This window comes from Rattus rattus, chromosome 7 (genome assembly GCF_011064425.1).
Source record: "Rattus rattus isolate New Zealand chromosome 7, Rrattus_CSIRO_v1, whole genome shotgun sequence".
Taxonomy (NCBI): Eukaryota; Metazoa; Chordata; class Mammalia; order Rodentia; family Muridae; genus Rattus; species Rattus rattus.
The window spans coordinates 37,836,959-37,855,970 of NC_046160.1; the positions used below are offsets into that span (position 1 = coordinate 37,836,959).

Below are 19,012 nucleotides of genomic sequence, written 5' to 3' on the forward strand. Positions count from 1 at the left end.
ATTGTGTGGCCATGCCGAGGAAAGGAAGGTGGAGATGTCAGTGAAGTTGTGATACCTGAGTGGACTAAGGCATCTGCACAGTTCATTAGTGTGGGATGTGTGTGCTCACACACGTGTATGCATGGCAGAAGTGGGGGGGATGGGGGAGGAGACTGTGTTTGTGTGTAGGAAGGACTACTCGAAGGAGTTGGTTTCCTCAGCCATGGAGTCCTGGGGGTTGAACTCAGGTCATCAGGCTTGGCAGTAGGTGCCTTTACTGACTCTGGGATTCTAGACTCCAGGGCAAGTAGCTATTGACTGAGACCTAGATGGAAAGATATGGCTTGTACGTTTTTAGTGATTTTGCTTTAGAAGCTGGACAGCATGGTTCTATGTGAACATGGTCTATCTGAAATGTCTGCATACCTAGCCCTACATTGTCATCAGATCACTCATCCATGTTCCAGGGCCCCAAAAGTCAGCAGGAAATGGCAGAGCGCAGATCTGATTCTCATTCTGATTTGGCCCTGACAGTGCTGATACATGATTATCTTTGAGGGCTAACTATGGGATATATTTTTCCGGAAAGTTAGATTTACTGATTGAAACCCAGGGTGTCTTAGGGACTAACTTACACATTTAGAAATAGATGCAGGCATTGTCTCTAAAGTCCCTTAAGTGTAGGCAGGTGAGTAGTTTGCTTTTTAAATTCAGTTTTCCTCTTAGACGTGAGGGTTTGACTGCTTACTAGGAAGAGGAGCCTTTCCCAAATCTTGATATCCTGGCTCTGTGTTTTCACAGCTTTTGTATACAGGTGATTTCTCAAGACAAGAGGACAGACATCTAATGGCCGCTGAAATTCCTAATATTAAGCCAGACATCCTGATCATTGTGAGTATTAATGGACTGTATTATAGTTAGTGTAATGCAAACCTGAACTTCTAGTGGGGAAAAAAATGACAGTGTCACAGTCCTGACATACTTGATGGGCACCTGTTTGTCTGTTGTTTGTTATGTGAGGATTCTCTTGGCTGATTTTTGTCCCTCCCCTTTGCTCTACAGTGCATTCACGCTGACTTAGTCTTAGGATCATGGTCTGTCTCTGCAGCATGAGGAGACAGGGTGTGCCTCCCTGCCACCTGCATGTCTTTCCCTAGGCGAGTTTGTTAGGAGAACATATTAAATGGTCTTAGAGATGGCTTTGCCCTTTTCTGTGGAGTACTTGTCATATATTATTAGTTTGCAAGTCTCAAGGAAACAAAAGAATGAACTGTCTTCAAAAGCAGTTTTGAGGGGACTGATGGTTGACAGTGTCAGGAATGGTCCTCTTCTGGGCCTGTCATACACACAAAAGCATCAAGTACCTTGGTTCCCACGGCTGTGGTTTGGACACAGCTGCTGAAGCGTGAGGGGCCCCTGCCTGTTGCTGTCCGTGTGCAGCATGCAGAGTGGATTCCTTGTGACTTGGCCTGGTGCTCAGCACAGGCACCAACTTGTGCTGGGGAAGTTGTTTTCCAACCCTTCCGTGTGACTTGTGCCGTCAAGCAGAGCTTCCCTGGCTATAACTTGTCTGGTGCTGCAGCCAGTGTGCTGGGCCGTGGGTTCTGCGTTTCCAGTAAGTACAGGAACTGCAGCAGCACTCGCATAGTGAGGAGGCTCCAGGTTCTTAAGTATAAGCCAGAGAAACATTGCTCACTGTACTTACTGTACTTGCCCTGAGGGAAGAAGGAACATTTTATACTGATCCCTGCCTCAATGTCTGTAGCATTCTTGGTATGATTTGGATTCTCTTGTTATTTATTGTTTTTCTAGTTACTGCTATAACCACAGATGCCCAGGTGAATGCCGTGTTGCTGAAGAAATGAATCTCAGCCTCAGCTTTTCCTTAATGCTTAAGTTCTGAGTTCTCAAGAGTGGTTGGTCTTAGTCTTACATATCTAATCTGTTATTTAGGAATCTACGTATGGGACCCATATCCATGAGAAGCGTGAAGAGCGAGAAGCAAGATTCTGCAACACTGTGCACGACATTGTCAACAGAGGGGGCAGAGGGCTCATTCCTGTCTTTGCTCTCGGAAGAGCTCAGGAGCTGCTCCTGATTCTAGGTATTTGGGTGACTTACTCTCACAGCCGTGGATACAGCATTTTATCTTTATTTCTAACTGTGACTGGGGACTGACGGTGTAGCTCAGTGGCCTCCCAAACACACACGAGACCCCAGGTTCAATCCCGGGAGCTACAGGGGGCAACTTGGGGACCTGGTGCTGGTGAGAGCTGGGGGAAAGCAGCACCTAATGTCCACTGCTGCTAGGACCAACCTGACATGCCTTTCTGGTTCCCATCAGTGTCGGAAGCCTTCCAGCATGGGCAACTGTAGACTAGCTGTGGCACTTCTAGGACGTGAGGAGAGATAGGTGGAGGTGTTTGTCTTCTCAGTCCTTGTTGTATTTGAGGGTTTGGTTTGTTTGTTGGTTGGTTGATTTGTTTGTTTGTTTGTTTGTTGGTTGGTTTTAGATAAGGTCTTACTATATATATAGCTCACATTAGCCCAGAATTTCTGACTACTGGGTCCTAGGTCTGAACTTCCATTATTGTAGTATTTTCAGGAAATACCATGAACATAAGTTGAGTTAGAGAGCAGAGTGTAGACTTTTCACAGAATATTAAGTATACCACCCTCCCCCCCAAAAAATAGGACTGAAAAACTACCTGTCCTATAGTCGGCTTAGGTAATGACACAAGCAGAAAGGAATAATAGGAAGATGAGTGGCCGTGATCTGCTTCTCCTGTGTCTTCCGAAGACCTCGGTCAGGGTGCATAACTTTGTACTGTAGGGTTGTGTGTTTGTGCTCCCTGATCCCCCTGATTTGATCTGTCATGATTCTGTGAGGGTCGTGCTGCAGACAAGTCAGGGCCTGCACTCACAGCGAGTATGTGTGAGGTAGAGGTGCCTGTCCTCGGCTCTCTGTGCTTGCATCTCTGAGAAAGGGATGAGCAGCGTTCTTGTTGCAGTGACTGGAAAACAGTCAAGGGAGGATAGGCCAATACCTCTCAGGACCACAGCAGTCCTTTACAGAGACTGTGCTTGTTCAGTTCTGTCCTCTGAACCTGATGGTGAGACAAGTTGGTCCATCAACATGTAGAGTGAAAATCTGTGGAAACCAGCAAAGAGCCAGAGGGTTGAAGGTGGCCCTGTGCTGTCACAGATAAAAATGTCCGTCATCCAGGCACTTGATTGCAGACCAGCAAGGAAGGGCATCTCGTTTGACCTTAACGTGTACCTCCTGTGCACTCCAGCTCCTAAGCCGTTCAGACAAACCTGGGCATCGTGTTTGTAAACTGCTGGGATTTAATGAGGTTATCCCTGAAAACAGGAAAAAATAGGCCTTCACATGAAAGTATTTTGTTCACAACTTTCATTAATTAGTAAGAAGCAGTTTGTACAAAAGTTTTTTAGAAATACCATTATGTAATATATAATAAGCAATTGCTTGAAATAATAATTATATTAAAACCTCTATAAGCACTCGGGAGACAGAGGCAGGCAGATCTCTGTGAGGTCCTGACCAGCCTGGTCTACATAGTGAGACAGTCCAGGACATCCAGGGCTACACAGAGAAACCCGATTTTGAAAAACAAAACAAACCAACCAAACAAAAATATTAATCAGTATAAATATAAAAGGAGCATTTGTGAGAGACTCCATAGTTTTGATCTGTGACTACAACTTTGTTTTATTTTTAGATTTTATATTTCTGTTTAGATTTGTAGTTTACAGTAGTAAGGAACAGGGTGGCTTTGACAAACTCATTAAAATACAGTTATGTGGCCCTTCGTTTCTCAGTTAGTTATCATTATCATGATTTGATTGCTTGCCTGGCCTGCTGAGTGATGCTTGCCTCTGTGACACCACTGCAGATGAGTACTGGCAGAACCACCCAGAGCTGCACGACATCCCCATTTACTACGCATCGTCTCTGGCCAAGAAGTGCATGGCCGTGTACCAGACCTACGTGAACGCCATGAACGACAAGATCCGGAAGCAGATCAACATCAACAACCCCTTCGTTTTCAAACACATCAGCAACCTCAAGGTGATGCTCATGGAGGAAGAGGAGGCATGGAGAGGGAGTGGGGAGGGCGGGGTGGGCACACTGCAGCCCGCCCTGCTGAGACTCTGCTCTCCAGCTGGCCTCATGGTGAGGAGGAGTCAGGACTCACTGGAGTCAGGCTTGCCCTTGCTCGGGGTCTCCACGTTCCCTCAGTACACAGCAGTCAACCTGAACCCTCCTGCCACAGGAAGAAAGGTTTAGATTCTGTTATTCACATCTGATCCTCCTTGATTAGCACTGCAAATTCCATGTAGGAATTTATAAAACTCCCACGTGTGTGTCCCAAGATGAATTAATGCAACTGGATTTAATTTAAAGTATATTATGATCAAATGCTTTCTAATAACATGTTTTAATTTGGTTGGTTGGTTTGGGTTTTTATTTTTTTGAGACAGGGTTTCCCGACATAGCCCTGGCTGTCTTGGAACTCACTCTGTAGACCAGGCTGGCTTTGAACTCAGAGATTTGCCTGCCATTGCCTTCTGAGTACTGATATTAAAGGCATTTGCCACCATGCTCAGCACATTTTAATTTTGTAATGTGGCACTTAAACACACAGTGCTAGCTGCTCTTACCATGGCCCATGCAGAAGTGTGATTACTTTAAGTGGCAACTTTGACCAGCCTGGTGACTCTCATGCTTTTAACCCTTCCTTTGTCTCACAGAGCATGGATCACTTTGACGACATTGGCCCCAGTGTTGTAATGGCCTCACCAGGCATGATTCAAAATGGCTTATCCAGAGAGCTGTTTGAAAGCTGGTGTACAGATAAGAGGAATGGCGTCATCATCGCAGGGTACTGTGTAGAAGGGACACTTGCCAAGGTCAGTTGCCATCTTGGGGTGCGAGTTGATATTCCATCCAGAATGCTGGCAGAAGGCCTGCTCAGGCTCGGTGCTTTTGGACGTGGGGCTATTTTGCATAGGCTTTACTACCTGAGCTTCCCCGGACATTTTTGCTCAAAAATACTAGATTTTTCAGATGAGGGGTACACAACCATGACGTGGACTTTTACAGAGCTGTGTGATGTGCCAGGGCTGACAGTCATCTCTATTTTGGTATGAAATGTGTGAGCTTAGCATGTGGGATGTCACATTGCAGAGGACACTGCAGATCTTTAAAGGCAATGTGTGGATATCCTGGGAAGTGTGTTCTCTTGTCTTCTTGCCGTTACCACCTGTTTTGATTTTAATGTAAAGTGCGGTTGCTTGTTGTGATCATTTTCCTCCTTTGCCACAGTCAGTGACGTGGTTAGAGAGCCCGCAGGTCACTGCTGGTCGGTCGCTCAGCTGGCTGCAGACGAGAGGTGTGTCTGTCCTGAGGGCTGTGCCTGAGGGACGCTGCAGCAGTGCTCCGTGCAGCTTTATTCAGTCACAGACTTCCCTCCAGTGTTGGACGCGCTGGGCCCTACTTAGTCCTCTGGCCTTCTGATAACTATTAACTCAATGAAGAACATAGGCGTTTGGTTCTTGCTAGATCAAGAACATCAGAATGGCACTTGTGGTACAGTTCCAAAGTTAACATTAGAGATCATGACTGCAAGACTTAACCAAAATGCACCTTCTTTTATCTAATTGCAAAGTCTGTTTTTCTTGTATTTGTTTCCGACAGCACATCATGTCTGAACCTGAAGAAATCACTACCATGTCTGGACAGAAGTTGCCACTGAAAATGTCGGTTGATTACATTTCTTTCTCTGCTCACACAGATTACCAGCAAACCAGTGAATTTATTCGTGCTCTGAAGCCGCCTCACGTGGTTAGTCTGAAAATTCCATGTGTAGTAATAGAGCTGCATGAAGCACACGGGGCTCCCACAGACCCACTCTCTGTGTTCCTTTGTGAACAGAGCATTCTACTTGCACCTGGTCTAACCTTTACTGTCCCCTTTGAGTTAGGCCCTCTGCACTTGGGATCCCTCATTTCACACAGACTCCTTCAGACTTCCCTACCTGTGCTAGTGTTCTCTTCGTTTTCTGCTACCTCTTCAAGAACCCGGATGCCAGGCTTGAGCATGACCACTGACCTCCATCCCTAACTCCTCCTTGGCCTGCTGTGTAGCTGGCAAGTTGGGGAGCCTCTTTGCTCTGTATAAATAAGGGCGATAGTGCTCTATAAGGTCATTGTGCAGAGAGAATGAGAGAACATGACATGCTTGACACAGTGCCCGGCTCACAGTGCATGCCTTGTAGTGTTAGTAAATTGGCAGTGCAGACATTTTCACAGAGGAGAAAGTCACAGTAAACGGTTAAGGTTTAAAGGATACAGATGTAAACACATACTGGATTAATTCCTTTTGTATTGGTATAACTTGGTTATATTTCTAAGTATCATGAAAACAATAATGAGCCAGTGTGCTAGCTCTGGGAAGGGGCTGCCCCGACAGCCCAAGGCTGGCTGGCCCTCAGCACGTGTGGAGGTGGAAAGAGAACCGACCAGAGCTGCCCGATTTCAGTGTGCATGGAGACACTGCACCCCATGTCATGTACTCACGTGATGGTGATAATAATGAGTAAGAAGGAGGCTGGCAAAAGCAGCAGTTACCTATTCCCGTGGGTTTGGAAGAGTTTTAAGCTGGAGACAGATGCTTGTAATGGAAGTGGAACAAGTATCCATAGAAACAGATCAGACCTCCCAGCGATCTGAAACTTGCTTAAAGGAAATGGACTTTTCTTGGTATCTTTTGTTTCTTTATCAAATATTTTTACTGTGCCAAAAAATATACAGAATGCAGTTGCAGCTTTCACCATTTTAAAGTATGGAATTCAATAGCATCATCTACACTGATGTCACAGCCAACCCCAGCCCAGGTTTCAGAACTTTCTGCTTCCCAAGCAGAAGCCTGTGCCCTCTTCTCCCTCCTGTGTGCCCCCAGCTTCCGTCTCATCACTTACCGTCTCTGAGTCTGCCGGCTCCCAGTATTTCACTAAGCAGAATCATGTGTTTTCAAGGTCTAGCCATTAATCTTCCACTTACAGCTGAGCAGTTGACCGGCAGGCTGTTGATGCAGAGGCTGGCTAGTGTGAGTGACATCTAGTGGCTGGTAGCGGTCTTAGTTTTGGAGCACTTTCCAGAAGACTGGTCCTCCTAGGTGTTTGCCCTCTGCACCTAAAGAACAGACTCTTCATGGAGTTAGTCACTCCCCTCTTCAGCATCATGTATAATGTGAGCACAGTGTAGATCCTGCCTACCACATGTTTCTGGTGTGTGTGTGTGTGTGTGTGTGTTTCGTGTGTTCTGGTGTATGTATTTCATGGATACCACCCTCTACTTTGAGGCCAGGTCAAAAAACTATTCTGCTTTCTCTGTCAATGCTGCTGCTGCTGCTTTGCCTTGCTGCTGTCTGGTTCTGTCTGTGCCCTGGGTTGAGACTAGCTGTTTACACTCTGATGGCCAGCACTATTGAATGTGGCTGCACATGACATTACAGTTGTGGTAGCAGTAGCCTATCGTTGCTGCTTAGAGAGTATCGGACCCATTCTGTGTCTTCACACAGAATGCTGTTGTACCGCTGGGCAGCTGAGGAGCTGGGCAGCTTGGTCAGGGTTACACAGTGCACAGCAGTGCTAGTGTTCGTGTGTAGGCAGCTCAGAGACTGACAGCAGTGCTCGAGTGGCAGGCACCCCCTTAGAACACTGCGTTTGGTTCTGAAGCATTTCATTTGCAGTTACTTTAATAAACAAGAAACTGCCAGAAACCTGAGGAAAATGGAATGTTTTCTTAGCAAACAAAAGAAAATGTGCACTTTAGGCTGGAAGGGCCATGGAGACCACCTGGATGAGCCTTTGATGTGAACATGGGAGCTAGAGGTGGCCCAGCTGTGAGTCCAGTTAGCGCTTAGAGCAAGCAGTCTCTTTACTCCCTCATCAGGTAGGTGTGCCTAGCACACAGAGGGGAGGGGAGCATGCCACACAAGTTTAAGGGTGAAGTTTGGCTCTTCAAACCAGGAAGCTGGGTCCGGAGACATGGCTCTGTGTGGTTCAGAGTGCCTCCTGTCCGTCAGAGGACCCACACACCGACATGCCTCCCCCACCCTTCACCCCACCACACACACACACACAAATAAAAATAGTCCAAAAGAAGGGAATGTTTGCTTAGTAAAGTTCTCTATTTCATGAATTAACTGATGTTCATAAAGACAGTTTTCACCATGGTGGAGCATGTTTCTTTATACAATCACATCTTACTCTGCAGATTTTAGTCCATGGGGAACAGAATGAAATGGCCAGACTGAAAGCAGCACTGATCCGAGAATATGAAGATAACGATGAAGTTCACATCTAGGTTCACAATCCTCGGAACACAGAAGCCGTGACCCTGAACTTCAGGGGGGAGAAGCTCGCCAAGGTACAAGGCAGCAGGTGCTGACCCTGACTGTGCCTTTTCAGGAGATAAATTCAGATTGTGTGTGTGTGTGTGTGTGTGTGTGTGTGTGTGTGTGTGTGTGTGTGTGTGTGTGTGTGTGTGTGTGTGTGTGTGTGTGTGTGTGTGTGTGTGTGTGTGTGTGTGTGTTGCCTGCATGTATATCTGTACACTGTGTATGTGCCTGGTGCCTGGACTTGGGTTGTGGCTAGTCGTGATCCATCAGTTGGGTGCTGGGAATTAAATGTGTGTCCTCTGCAAGAGCAGCAAGTGGGGTCTTAGCTGTGCAATTGCTGTAGCCCCAGGAAAGATAGTCTTATGAGAGATGTCCTTGGTAGCACAGGCTTAGGATCCAAGTCTTGGGTGAGTGAAATGGGAGGATTAAGAGTTTGATGCCTAGGCTGGAGAGATGGCTCAGTGGTTAAGAGCACTGACTGCTCTTCCAGGGGTCCTGAGTTCAAATCCCAGCAACCACATGGTGGCTCACAACCATCGGTAATGGGATCAGGGTGTCTCTGTAGACAGCTATGGTGTACTCATAAAAATAAAATAAATAAATAAAATTTGGGGTTGGAGATTTGGCTCAGTGGTAGAGCGCTTGCCTAGCAACCGCAAGGCCCTGGGTTCGGTCCCCAGCTCCGAAAAAAAGAAAAAAAAAAAAGAGTTTGATGCCAGCCTGAACTATAGAAGTAAAACCTGCCTCAGAACTAGAAAGAAAAAACTGCAAAGAGCCTTTCTTACAGAACCATAGGGACTGAAGACCTTAGGACTTGGGGTGGGTGACCTTTGCTCCAGTTAGGGGGCCTTCTGACTGAGCTCTGCTGCTTGCAGACTGCAGTGGTCTGTTTCTTAGGCCTGTAGAATTGGACAGTCAGTCAAAAACCTGTAAGTATATTTATCAAACCCTGATGTTGGGGGGAAGGGTAAAAAGGTTCCGGTTATGACTGAGGAGAGCCGCCTACTGGGGGCTTAGGCATGGCTCAATGGTTGAGCACTTGCCTAGCCACACCTCCAAGATGAAGCCATAACCACCAAAAACAGACATTTTAAAGCTTAGCTCTACGTTCTTCTGACTCACATCACCACACTCAAGTGCACCTCTTCGGAGTAAAGCGGGGTCACAGGATTTCAGGAGAGTGTGCTGTGCCCTGTGAGGCCACACAACCGCTGTCTCCACAGCTGCGCACCCATGGCGGCACTAGGACAGACAGATCTCCATCCCGGGGGACTCAAGGAGTGTAAAGGAGAGAAGTCACGTGTGAGCAGTGTGGGCTTCAGCCTGACGTGGTGTCGCCTGCTGTAGAATGAGGTTTAGGCCATGCCTGCGCTGCATAGCACCGCCTACAAACAATTGTGGTTTTTGAATTTGTAAGGTGTTTTTGCTGTGGTGGTGTTTTGTTTTTGAGTGTCCTCTCGGTGTCTGATCCCATCCTTACTGACCCTTGTGTTCAGAAATGCTGTTTCCTGTCACATAGCTAACCCACTCCCCAGTGTGAGGCACACCTCGCCCTGTGTGGCGACAGCCTGAGCCTACCTTTGACACCACTCTGTTCTCTGTTTTCACTAGGTCATGGGCTTTTTAGCAGACAAGAAGCCAGAACAGGGCCAGCGGGTCTCTGGAATTCTTGTTAAAAGAAACTTTAATTACCACATACTCTCTCCCTGTGACCTCTCGAGTAAGTACACTGTTCACTATGGAGTGCAGCCTGGGCTTAGCACAGAAGGAAAGAAAGTCTGCGGAAAGTGCTCAGTCTAGCGGTGTAGGCAGGGTGTGTGGCGTGTGTTGTGTGCCGCTTAATTGGAAGTGTTTTGTGAGGAAGGGGTCAGGAGCATACTTAGATACTCACTTACCAGCTATCAACTCATACAAATACAGGTACATGCGGGGGGTTGTCACTAACTCATAAAAAACTTTTGTTTTTAAAAGATGTATTTTTACTGTTTTTAATTGTGTGTGCTCACATACTGGTGCCTTCAGAGGCCGGAGGTGTCAAATCCCAGTGTAGCTGGAGTAACTGGCAGTTGGCCCAACCTGGGGCTGGGAACCAAACTTGGATCCTCTGCGAGAGCAGTGTGTACTCCTAACTGCTGACCTCTCCAGCCTCTGTGAACTCTGACTCTCGGGCCTTCTCAGGGCTGATGCTGGACCCTGAGGAGTTATAAATCCCAGTCCTGGCCATGGACATGCCAGTCTGTGAGGGGGCAGTGTTAGGAAGTGCTGGTCCTGTGCATTTCTGTCCACAGAGATAGTGAGGGACAGACTTCCCAAGGGAGTTGGGCAGTGCTTTCAAGGCACTGGAGCCCTGAAGCTAGTGAGGGTAATAAGAGACATTGGGCGGAAAGGAAGGCGGAGAGCTGACAGAGAGAGCTGACAGACTGGTTTAGAGATGTCCAAGACGTGAGCTAAGTGTAGGGAGGTAGAAACACACCAGCCGAGTCCTGGACACATGGCTGTCATCCTGCTGGGCCCGGGATGGGTTCTGGATCTGCCTCTTGTTCTTTAATCCTTGCCGTGGGTTTTGCAAGGTGACTTTTGTGTGGTTCGGTGTTTCTTTTTCCGTTCGGTACCGTCGTCACACTTTGTAGCCAGCTGGCCCCAGTTTCAGGATCCTTGCTTCTGACTTCTGCGTCTAGGATTGTGTTTCTCCTGCAGCGCCCTGCTGGTTGGTTTCTTACAGTATGCTTATTCTAATTTTCTTTTCAGATTACACTGACCTGGCCATGAGCACTGTGAAACAGACCCAAGCCATCCCATATACTGGGCCCTTTTACCTGCTCTATTACCAGCTACAGAAATTGACGGGTGTGTATTAAGAAGTTTTTATATCTAAGAAGCAGTATTACTTCATTCCAATGATTGTCTTAGAGTTCCATGTGCACACTACATTTTATCCCTAAAAGTTAAATGTTTTTATATTCTCAAGTTTTTTTTTTTTTAAATCCTGTAATATCTTTGATCACTTACTGTCGTAAGAATATCAGTGATAACTGTTCTAGTTAACTATCCCTACAGTTTTATTTCTTGTGTCCTTGCCTCCTCCAGTCCCACTTACCGGCTTAGAAAGGCCTCAGCGGGAGCCTAAGCCTGAGTCACCATTCTCGCCCTTTTAAATGAAAGGGTTCTGTCTTGACCCTGCTAAGGATGTGGGCTCTCTGAGGAGGCAGGAACACCCCTGACTGATGCACTTGCTGCTCCCTAACCCTGCCTTGAGCTCATACAAGAAGTATGGCCATATCGAAAATCTGGGAAATATGTCTGAATCCGTCACTTGGGACCTAGTGAGTCTTCAGCACGTGGACTCCCCATGTGATGATCAGACTCAGGGTGGAGGTGGAGAGTTGTCTCATGAGACTCATACAAAGCTGAGGTGCGCTGACGACAGTGTGGGTGCTTGAGACTAATGTGTAGGTGTTTATGTACTGCTTTGTCTCCAGGTGCTGTAAGCAGTTAACATAAAGTGTGGCAACCAAGTGTTAGGAGTTTTACCATTCGAAGCAGCTCTTTAACTACCTCTATAAAAACAAATGCCTCTAAGGTCTGTAGGAAAAGTACACGCATCTTCTAACTTTTTTCAGGTGATGTAGAAGAATTAGAAATTCAAGAAAAGCCTGCTTTGAAGGTGTTCAAAAGCATCACCGTGGTGCAGGAGCCGGGCATGGTGGTCCTGGAGGTGAGGCCAGCTACCTCCTCACAGTGGGAGGGCTTCGGTGTGCGTGCGCATGTGTGTGCATGTGTATGTACGTGTGTGTGCGCATGTGCTTTCGTGATCACAGAGCAGCTTGGTTACTGGTATTCCAGGATGCCACTAGTTTTGAAGAGGGGAGTTCACAGACCAAACCCTAGATAAAAACTGCAGGCAGCTAACACATTCTGGGAGCTGGAGAAATAGTCTTCCCCAGGGAAAGTCCCCTGATTGATTTTCCAATACCTGTGGTCAGCCCTGAAGTCATACGCATCAAACAACATTACATATGCTGAGCGGGATTTATTATATACCCAGGAGGGGAAGATAGCAGCAAAGTTGAGGCCATGGATTGAGAGGGTAGGTGGTGGGGTGGTTAACATGGGAGAGGTTGGAGGAAAGAAAGGGAAAAGAAGATGATGCAAATATAGTTAATGTTTTGTTTTGTTTTGTTTAAAAAAAGGTCTTAAAGGTCTTGAGGGAAAATTGAATTCTGGGGTAGCACTGTAGTTAAGTTGTCAGTGCGGCCTCACACACAGTAACTAATATATGCGAAGCCCTGGACCAGCCCCAAGCATCACATAAACTAGGCAGTCCTACTACGTGGGAGGCAGAGGGGGAAGGATCAGAAGTTCAACCTTAATTACATAGATAGTTTAGAATCGGCCTGGACTGTATCAAACCCCATCTCAAAAGTTGTTGAATTAAAAAAATAAAATCATGTACCTTCCTTTAAAAAGTGGTATTTTCATGTTTCAGATAAACAATAAAGTAACCAAATCCAAAGGGGTTAGACATCATTAAATTAGGTGGAGACAAACATAAAAGCAGGTGGATTCTTTTCTTGCAAACAAACATTACCAGGGCTGGAAGGATGTCTGCAGTACAGAACACTGACTGCTTTTCCAGAGGACCCAGGTTCAATTCTGAGCACCCAGGTGCCCACTCATAACAGTAACTTCAGTTCCAGGGCATCCAACACCCTCTTCTGACACATAGGGCACAGGCATGCAGGCTGACAAGGTAGTCATACCCAATTAGGGTGGGGTGGGGGTACACTGGTGAGACCCCAAACAAACATTCAATGTGCACGTATACCCTGTCTCGTCGTGTTACGCACATTGCATCTCACTCTCTTGTTCTACTCTCTGTGCTGCTGACAGGAGAGCTTCAGGATTATGTCCCATGTGTTACTTTGGGGTCAGTTTTCTCTTCCATAAAACAGTTGGGGAGATTAGTGGTAATGCATAGAAAACCTGCTTAGGTATCCTTTTACTGGTTAAAAGGAAATTAAAGGAGTCTCCTGACTGAGAGTCCGTTGTTGCAGGCAAAGCTAGGAGCAGCAGCACCCCTGGGCCAGGTAGCCTGATGGGCAGAGCTCTCAGCAGTGGCCGCACTCATCCCTTCCCGATTCTGCCTTTCTTTGTAGTGGCTGGCGAACCCCTCTAACGACATGTATGCAGACACAGTGACCACCGTGATATTGGAAGTTCAGTCGAATCCAAAAATAAGGAAAGGTACAGGCTCGCTCATACTCATCCACCCATCTCTTCCGTGTTCTCGGAACTTAAGTTCTCCTGCTTTCTAGTGTGTGGTTTTGAGGTACTCACAAGAGTGCAGATCATCTGTGTCTTATTTTCCATTCTGACTTATCATCCTTCCTGTAGGAATCTGGACACGGTCCCACAAATGGTACAGTTCTCCTTAAACACTGTCTGCTCGGATACTAAAATATTGCTCAGCCGAGCTGGCCTCTGTCAGGAAGATTGCTGTCCTCATGTTCAAAGGAAGGTGCTGAATAGAATAGGGGCCCCAACAGAGAGTACCCGTGCCATGGTTGGCAGCTTGACCTGTGGCTGCAGTGTACTACAATGTACATCTCCAGAGTGCCACCAGCAAGGAGCCACCCTGGTGTTCTTGGAGATGTCGCCCTAGATGGACCCTTCACGTGATGTCAGAGCCCGTTCAGTATAGGTTTGTTCCCGCCTCAGGGGCGTACAGTGGGCAAGAAAGTGGAGCTGGTCGCTTCCTAAGCCTTCCTGCATTGGCTCCTCTGGCACATGAGTAAACAGACAGGCACATCCAAATCCTCTGCTACTGAATACACAGGCCTGGTGTGTCGGAATCGTCACTTGAGCCTCTGGTGAGCATTTGGGTTGTAAGGAACGGCGGCGTAAGTCTTTGCTGGTTCTGCTCATCCTGGCCTTCAGCCCTGTGAGCAGTGCTGCTGCTGCTCTCTGTGCTCCGTGTGGCTGATATGGCTCAGTGCTGAGAGCGAGCAGTCGCCTGATGTGATCCCAGTCCCGGAACCCAGCCCAGACTGAGAAAGGTTTCAGCCAGGCATGGTGCTGTACACTTGACAGGAAGGGGAAGGAGGATGAGTTCAAGGCCAGCCTCAGCTACATAGCAAGTTTGGAGCCAGCCTGGACTATACAAGAGACCCTGTCTCATAGAATCAAAAACCAAAAGCAATAAAAAGAAGCCGGGTGTGGTGGCACATTCCTGTCATCTCAACACTTGAGAGGCAGAGGAAAGACAAGTGTGAGCCCAGCCTGGGTCTTGACAGTGAGACATCGCCTCAGGGGAAAAAAGGAGTTTGTGCGTGTGTGTACACACTTCACAGGTCCTGAGGAGGGCAGGGCTAGATGTTAACTGTGTCCACCCTCCGGGGAAGCAGAGGCCATGAATGGTGCTTTCTTATGTAGCAGGTATTAGCTAGGGAGGTATATGTGGGTGTGCCAGGGTGACCGAACTCTGGCATATCTTTTGACCACCAAGTTGTGTATTTCTTGGGGTTAAAAAAATAAACTAATTATTAATAGGGAGACACCCTTACGTGTATATATTTTTAGTTCTGTGTATTTATGCATGTGAGCGCAGGGCCACTGTAGAGTCCACAGTGGTTAGACTCCCTGGAGCTGGAGTCGCAGGCCGTTGTGAGCGGCCCCATGCGGGTGCTGAAAAACCTAACTCCGCAAGAGCAAGACAGTGCTCTTAGCTCCTGAGCTCTCTCTCCAGCCTGAAGACTTTATTAAAACATTCACAAGCAGATGATGTATCAGCGGATGTTAAACGAACATAACATTTAGATACAAAAGAAATCTTTGGGGGCTGGAGAGATGGCTCAGTGGTTAAGAGCACCGACTGCTCTTCCAGAGGTCCTGAGTTCAGTTCCCAGCACCCACATGGTGGCTCACAGCCATCTGTAAGGAGATCCGATGCCCTCTTCTGGTGTGCAGGAAGACAGCTACAGTGTACTTATATATAATAAATGAATAAATCTTTAAAAAAAAATCTTTGGGCTTAAATGTATGCTCTGAAATTGTTGAACCTATAATGTTGCTTACTTCTCTTCAGAATGGAAGTTTGAGAAATATGGAAGCAAAAGTGAACTGAGAGGTCAAAGGACATGAAATAACACAGTGCACATGAATGTGCCTTAGTGGGCAAAGTGCCATATCACATGCTTTTACTATGAAGTCTCCACGGCTACTTCAGGCCTCTGGAACTGTGCTGTGACCGGTGTGCTGACCGTAAGTGGGAGTATGGAGGCTGATGTGTCTGTCTTCCAGGTGCAGTGCAGAAGGTCTCGAAGAAGCTAGAGATGCACGTTTACAGCAAGAGGCTTGAGGTCATGCTCCAGTAAGTGAGGGGGGCGGGCAGCTGTGCAGCTATGTGGGTGGAGTCCCCATGCTGCCCACGTACCCAGTCATGTCCAGGTTCACACTGTATTAGCGCTGAGTGCCAGTGCCCTGCCTGGTCTGTGCCCTGCCTAACTGGCCTTGGGGGGTGTTTAGGAAGCTAACAGAGTAGTCCACTGGATGCCAGTGTCTCAGCCCAGTGTCGCCGTGCCTTTAAGAGTTATTTTAAATGTTTGCTCATGTGTGAATTACTTGGTAAAGCAGGTGTGCTAGACTCCCGAGTTTCTGACACTGGTGTCTTTCTGTAGAAGTCCTTTAAGCCTCATTTAGGATGCTCTTCCAGTCTTAGAAAAGTCTCTTAATAGCAGATAGCTAACTTACAACTTCATTATCTAACGGTGTTTATCTCTCATTTGCTTGTTGAATGAATGAATAACTTAGTTTTTCATTTTAGGCAATTGCCTGCAACAGACAGGGGGAAGAAAGATACATTTTACCTATGGTTTCAGAGGGCTCTGCCATAGCTAGGTAGCCTTGGCTTTGGCCTCATGTGGAGAATAGCATCATGGTAGTGGGACAGTGTAGTAGATGAAGTTCACCTATATGTTCTGTGCTTCAGAGTCACAGGCTGTATCCTGAAGAGTCACAGGCTGTACCCATCAGTCATGCTCCCAGTGACCAGCTTCTTCACCTAGGCCTACAGCCTGCTTCTCAGTGCACTTGTGGCAGTGCCCGTGTTCTGAGTCTGTCAGAGTAGGGATCAGTGGATTAGGTCAGAGCCTATCAGCCGGTCGCCAAGCACATAACATTGAGCCTCTGGGAGATGTTGCAAGTTCAAACCCTGACAAAGACTGCTTCTGCCTTCGGATTGAGATTGACCTAATTAGACATCTTAGTGTTTGGAAGGTTTTTGAGTTGCTTACGTTTTTCTAAAATTTCATACTGAAATTTTAATAATGGCTTTTTATTGTTTTGTTGTTGTTTTGTTTCATGTTTTAGAGACAACTTCACTGTATTGCCCAAGTTACTTCCAAACTGGAAGGTCACAGTCAAGTATGTTAGAGCTGCGTAGAAGTTGGCAGCCATTCTAGGCACCTTAGTGAGACTCCATCTCAGAATAGAGTGCGTGGTGTGCCCTGTCTCTGCCTAGTGTGCGCAAGGCCCCAGGCTTAATCCTCAGTATTAAATTAAAAACAAGAGCAAAACCAGAGCTCGCTAAGGCACAGTGGAGCACCGTCCTGGGCAGCTGTTTTAGTAAATCTATAGTCAAAGGAGCAGCACATCTCCTGGGCAGTCAGAGCATCCGAACATGGAGGAGTTAGAGGAGGACTTGCACCTTCTCCCCTAACAGGTGAAGTTGGACTTTCCCAGTAATGCCAAGTTTCTGTTCACTTACAGGGACATATTTGGAGAAGACTGTGTCAGTGTGAAAGATGACTCTGTCCTCAGTGTCACGGTGGATGGAAAAACAGCAAATATTAATTTGGAGACTCGGGTATGTAGCTGTCCATGTGTCTCAAGACACCTGGGGCCTGGGGTGGAGACAGGAATCAGGCTGCAGCTGGCAGTTAGGTGCTGCAGCCTGGTGGCTGAGGTATAGCTCGGAGGGTAGGTGCCTCCGTAGCGGAAAGAAGCCTTGGTCCCTGGAAACAGAGGTGGGCAGCGTGGAAGTTCATGCCTGTATTCCCAACACCCTGGTCCCTGGGCTTTTCTTCTATGTTGTTTTATAAGACAGGTTCTTATCCTATAGTCCAGGCTGGCCTTAGCCTTACGTGCTGGGGTATCAGGCAGTCACCACTACACCAGCTTTAAAAAAATAACACCATAGCCTAGGCTGACCTAGAACTCTGTAGCCCAAGCTGGCCTGGAACTGTGTTTTGTAGTTGAGCTGTAAGACATGAGCTCCCTTAAGCTGGGTGGGTGGTGTAATGCATGTGTGTCAGCCACGGCTCAGGGAGCTGAGGCAGAAGATCCCCAGCTCCAGGTCAGCCTGAGTTAGAACAAGACTGAAGTCAGTCTGTATAGTGAGACTAACAGTGTCTTTAAAGAACAGTAGCAGCAACAAGGCAGTGGCTGTTGCATGGTTACAGTCAAATTAGCACCAAATGGTGAACAATTCAGCACATCCATTGCTGGCTAAGTAATCCATGCCACACAGGCTAACTTGCCTCGAAGGCTGAATAGAATAGGGCTTTGGTCCAAAGCTCTGTGCATGCCCCACCCCTTGGCTCTCCAGTCACTATGTTGACAGAGATACTGCGGGTGACAGGAGGGTAGGTCAGTGGCTCACATCCTGGCGATCGGCCTCCAGGGCTTCGAGTGTTCATTTTCGTCCAGGGGATAACTGTAGGCTGACGTCAGTGCTTTCCCTTTCAGGCTGTAGAATGTGAAGAAGGAAGTGAGGACGACGAGTCCCTCCGAGAAATGGTGGAACTGGCCGCCCAGAGACTGTACGAGGCTCTGACGCCGCCGGTGCACTGACAGCCTTGCCTCCCAGCACTCCACCTTTTACACTCTTGGCGTTCACGTGGGTTCCTTCAAATAAAATACCTTAGTTTCTCTGGGGTGGCCTGTTTACTTTTGCATCTGATGGCGACTACTGCTAGACCACCAACTAATTTGTCCATTATTCTCGAACCAATCATCAAAGGAGCTACTTATTGATCATTGGTTTGGCTTCGGGCATTTATGCAGTGTGTGCTGAATGGTCTGTGCTGGCAAATCTGTTTTCAGTTGAATGCAAACATGCCTCAGCTTTGAAACCTGTTCTCCACCCCTTACCCAATTCCTTGGTTTGTGTCTATAAAGCCACCACTTTTAGGACTCATCTCTTTGTACGGGATCTGACACATTTTATGTCTCAGATGTATTGTGTGGATTAGTTCATTAGTCTGATTTTCGAAAGTACATAAAATTCAGGCGTGAAAGTAACCCAATTGAAGGGGAAAGGGATTAGATTTCAGTGATGTTATTTCTCTGATGGTGAAATTAGCCAGTTCAAGTCAGTTCAGGTATATATAAATGCAATGGTCCCAAAGATAAAGAATCGGGACGTTGCCATGAGGAAAAAGGAAGGGAAACAGAGAGCATGGCGAGGAGGGAGGGGTGTCTGGTGTACTACCAAAGAGCCTCTGGAGGAAGGGCAGCCTAGTCCCTGCACTGGGGAGTCCAGGGTTGGGGGTGGGGTAAACCATGCCCAGACTGAGGGATGCTGAGAGAACCCTGAGGCCAGGTCTG

At 47.2% G+C, this 19,012-nt stretch overlaps 1 protein-coding gene across 1 annotated transcript in view; it reads left to right on the forward strand.

The window, feature by feature from the left end:
• The window catches only part of Cpsf3 (cleavage and polyadenylation specific factor 3), a 28,045-nt gene extending 9,705 nt beyond the window's left edge, over positions 1-18,340 (forward strand). The window contains 13 exon segments of the mRNA XM_032907514.1: positions 781-870; positions 1,933-2,083; positions 3,897-4,072; positions 4,756-4,914; positions 5,702-5,848; positions 8,284-8,436; positions 10,019-10,127; positions 11,156-11,254; positions 12,028-12,122; positions 13,564-13,651; positions 15,707-15,776; positions 17,174-17,270; positions 18,152-18,340. Of these exon segments, the coding sequence (XP_032763405.1) occupies positions 781-870; positions 1,933-2,083; positions 3,897-4,072; positions 4,756-4,914; positions 5,702-5,848; positions 8,284-8,436; positions 10,019-10,127; positions 11,156-11,254; positions 12,028-12,122; positions 13,564-13,651; positions 15,707-15,776; positions 17,174-17,270; positions 18,152-18,256 (1,539 nt within the window). The 3' untranslated portion in view covers positions 18,257-18,340.
• Positions 18,341-19,012: the final 672 nt, after the last annotated feature.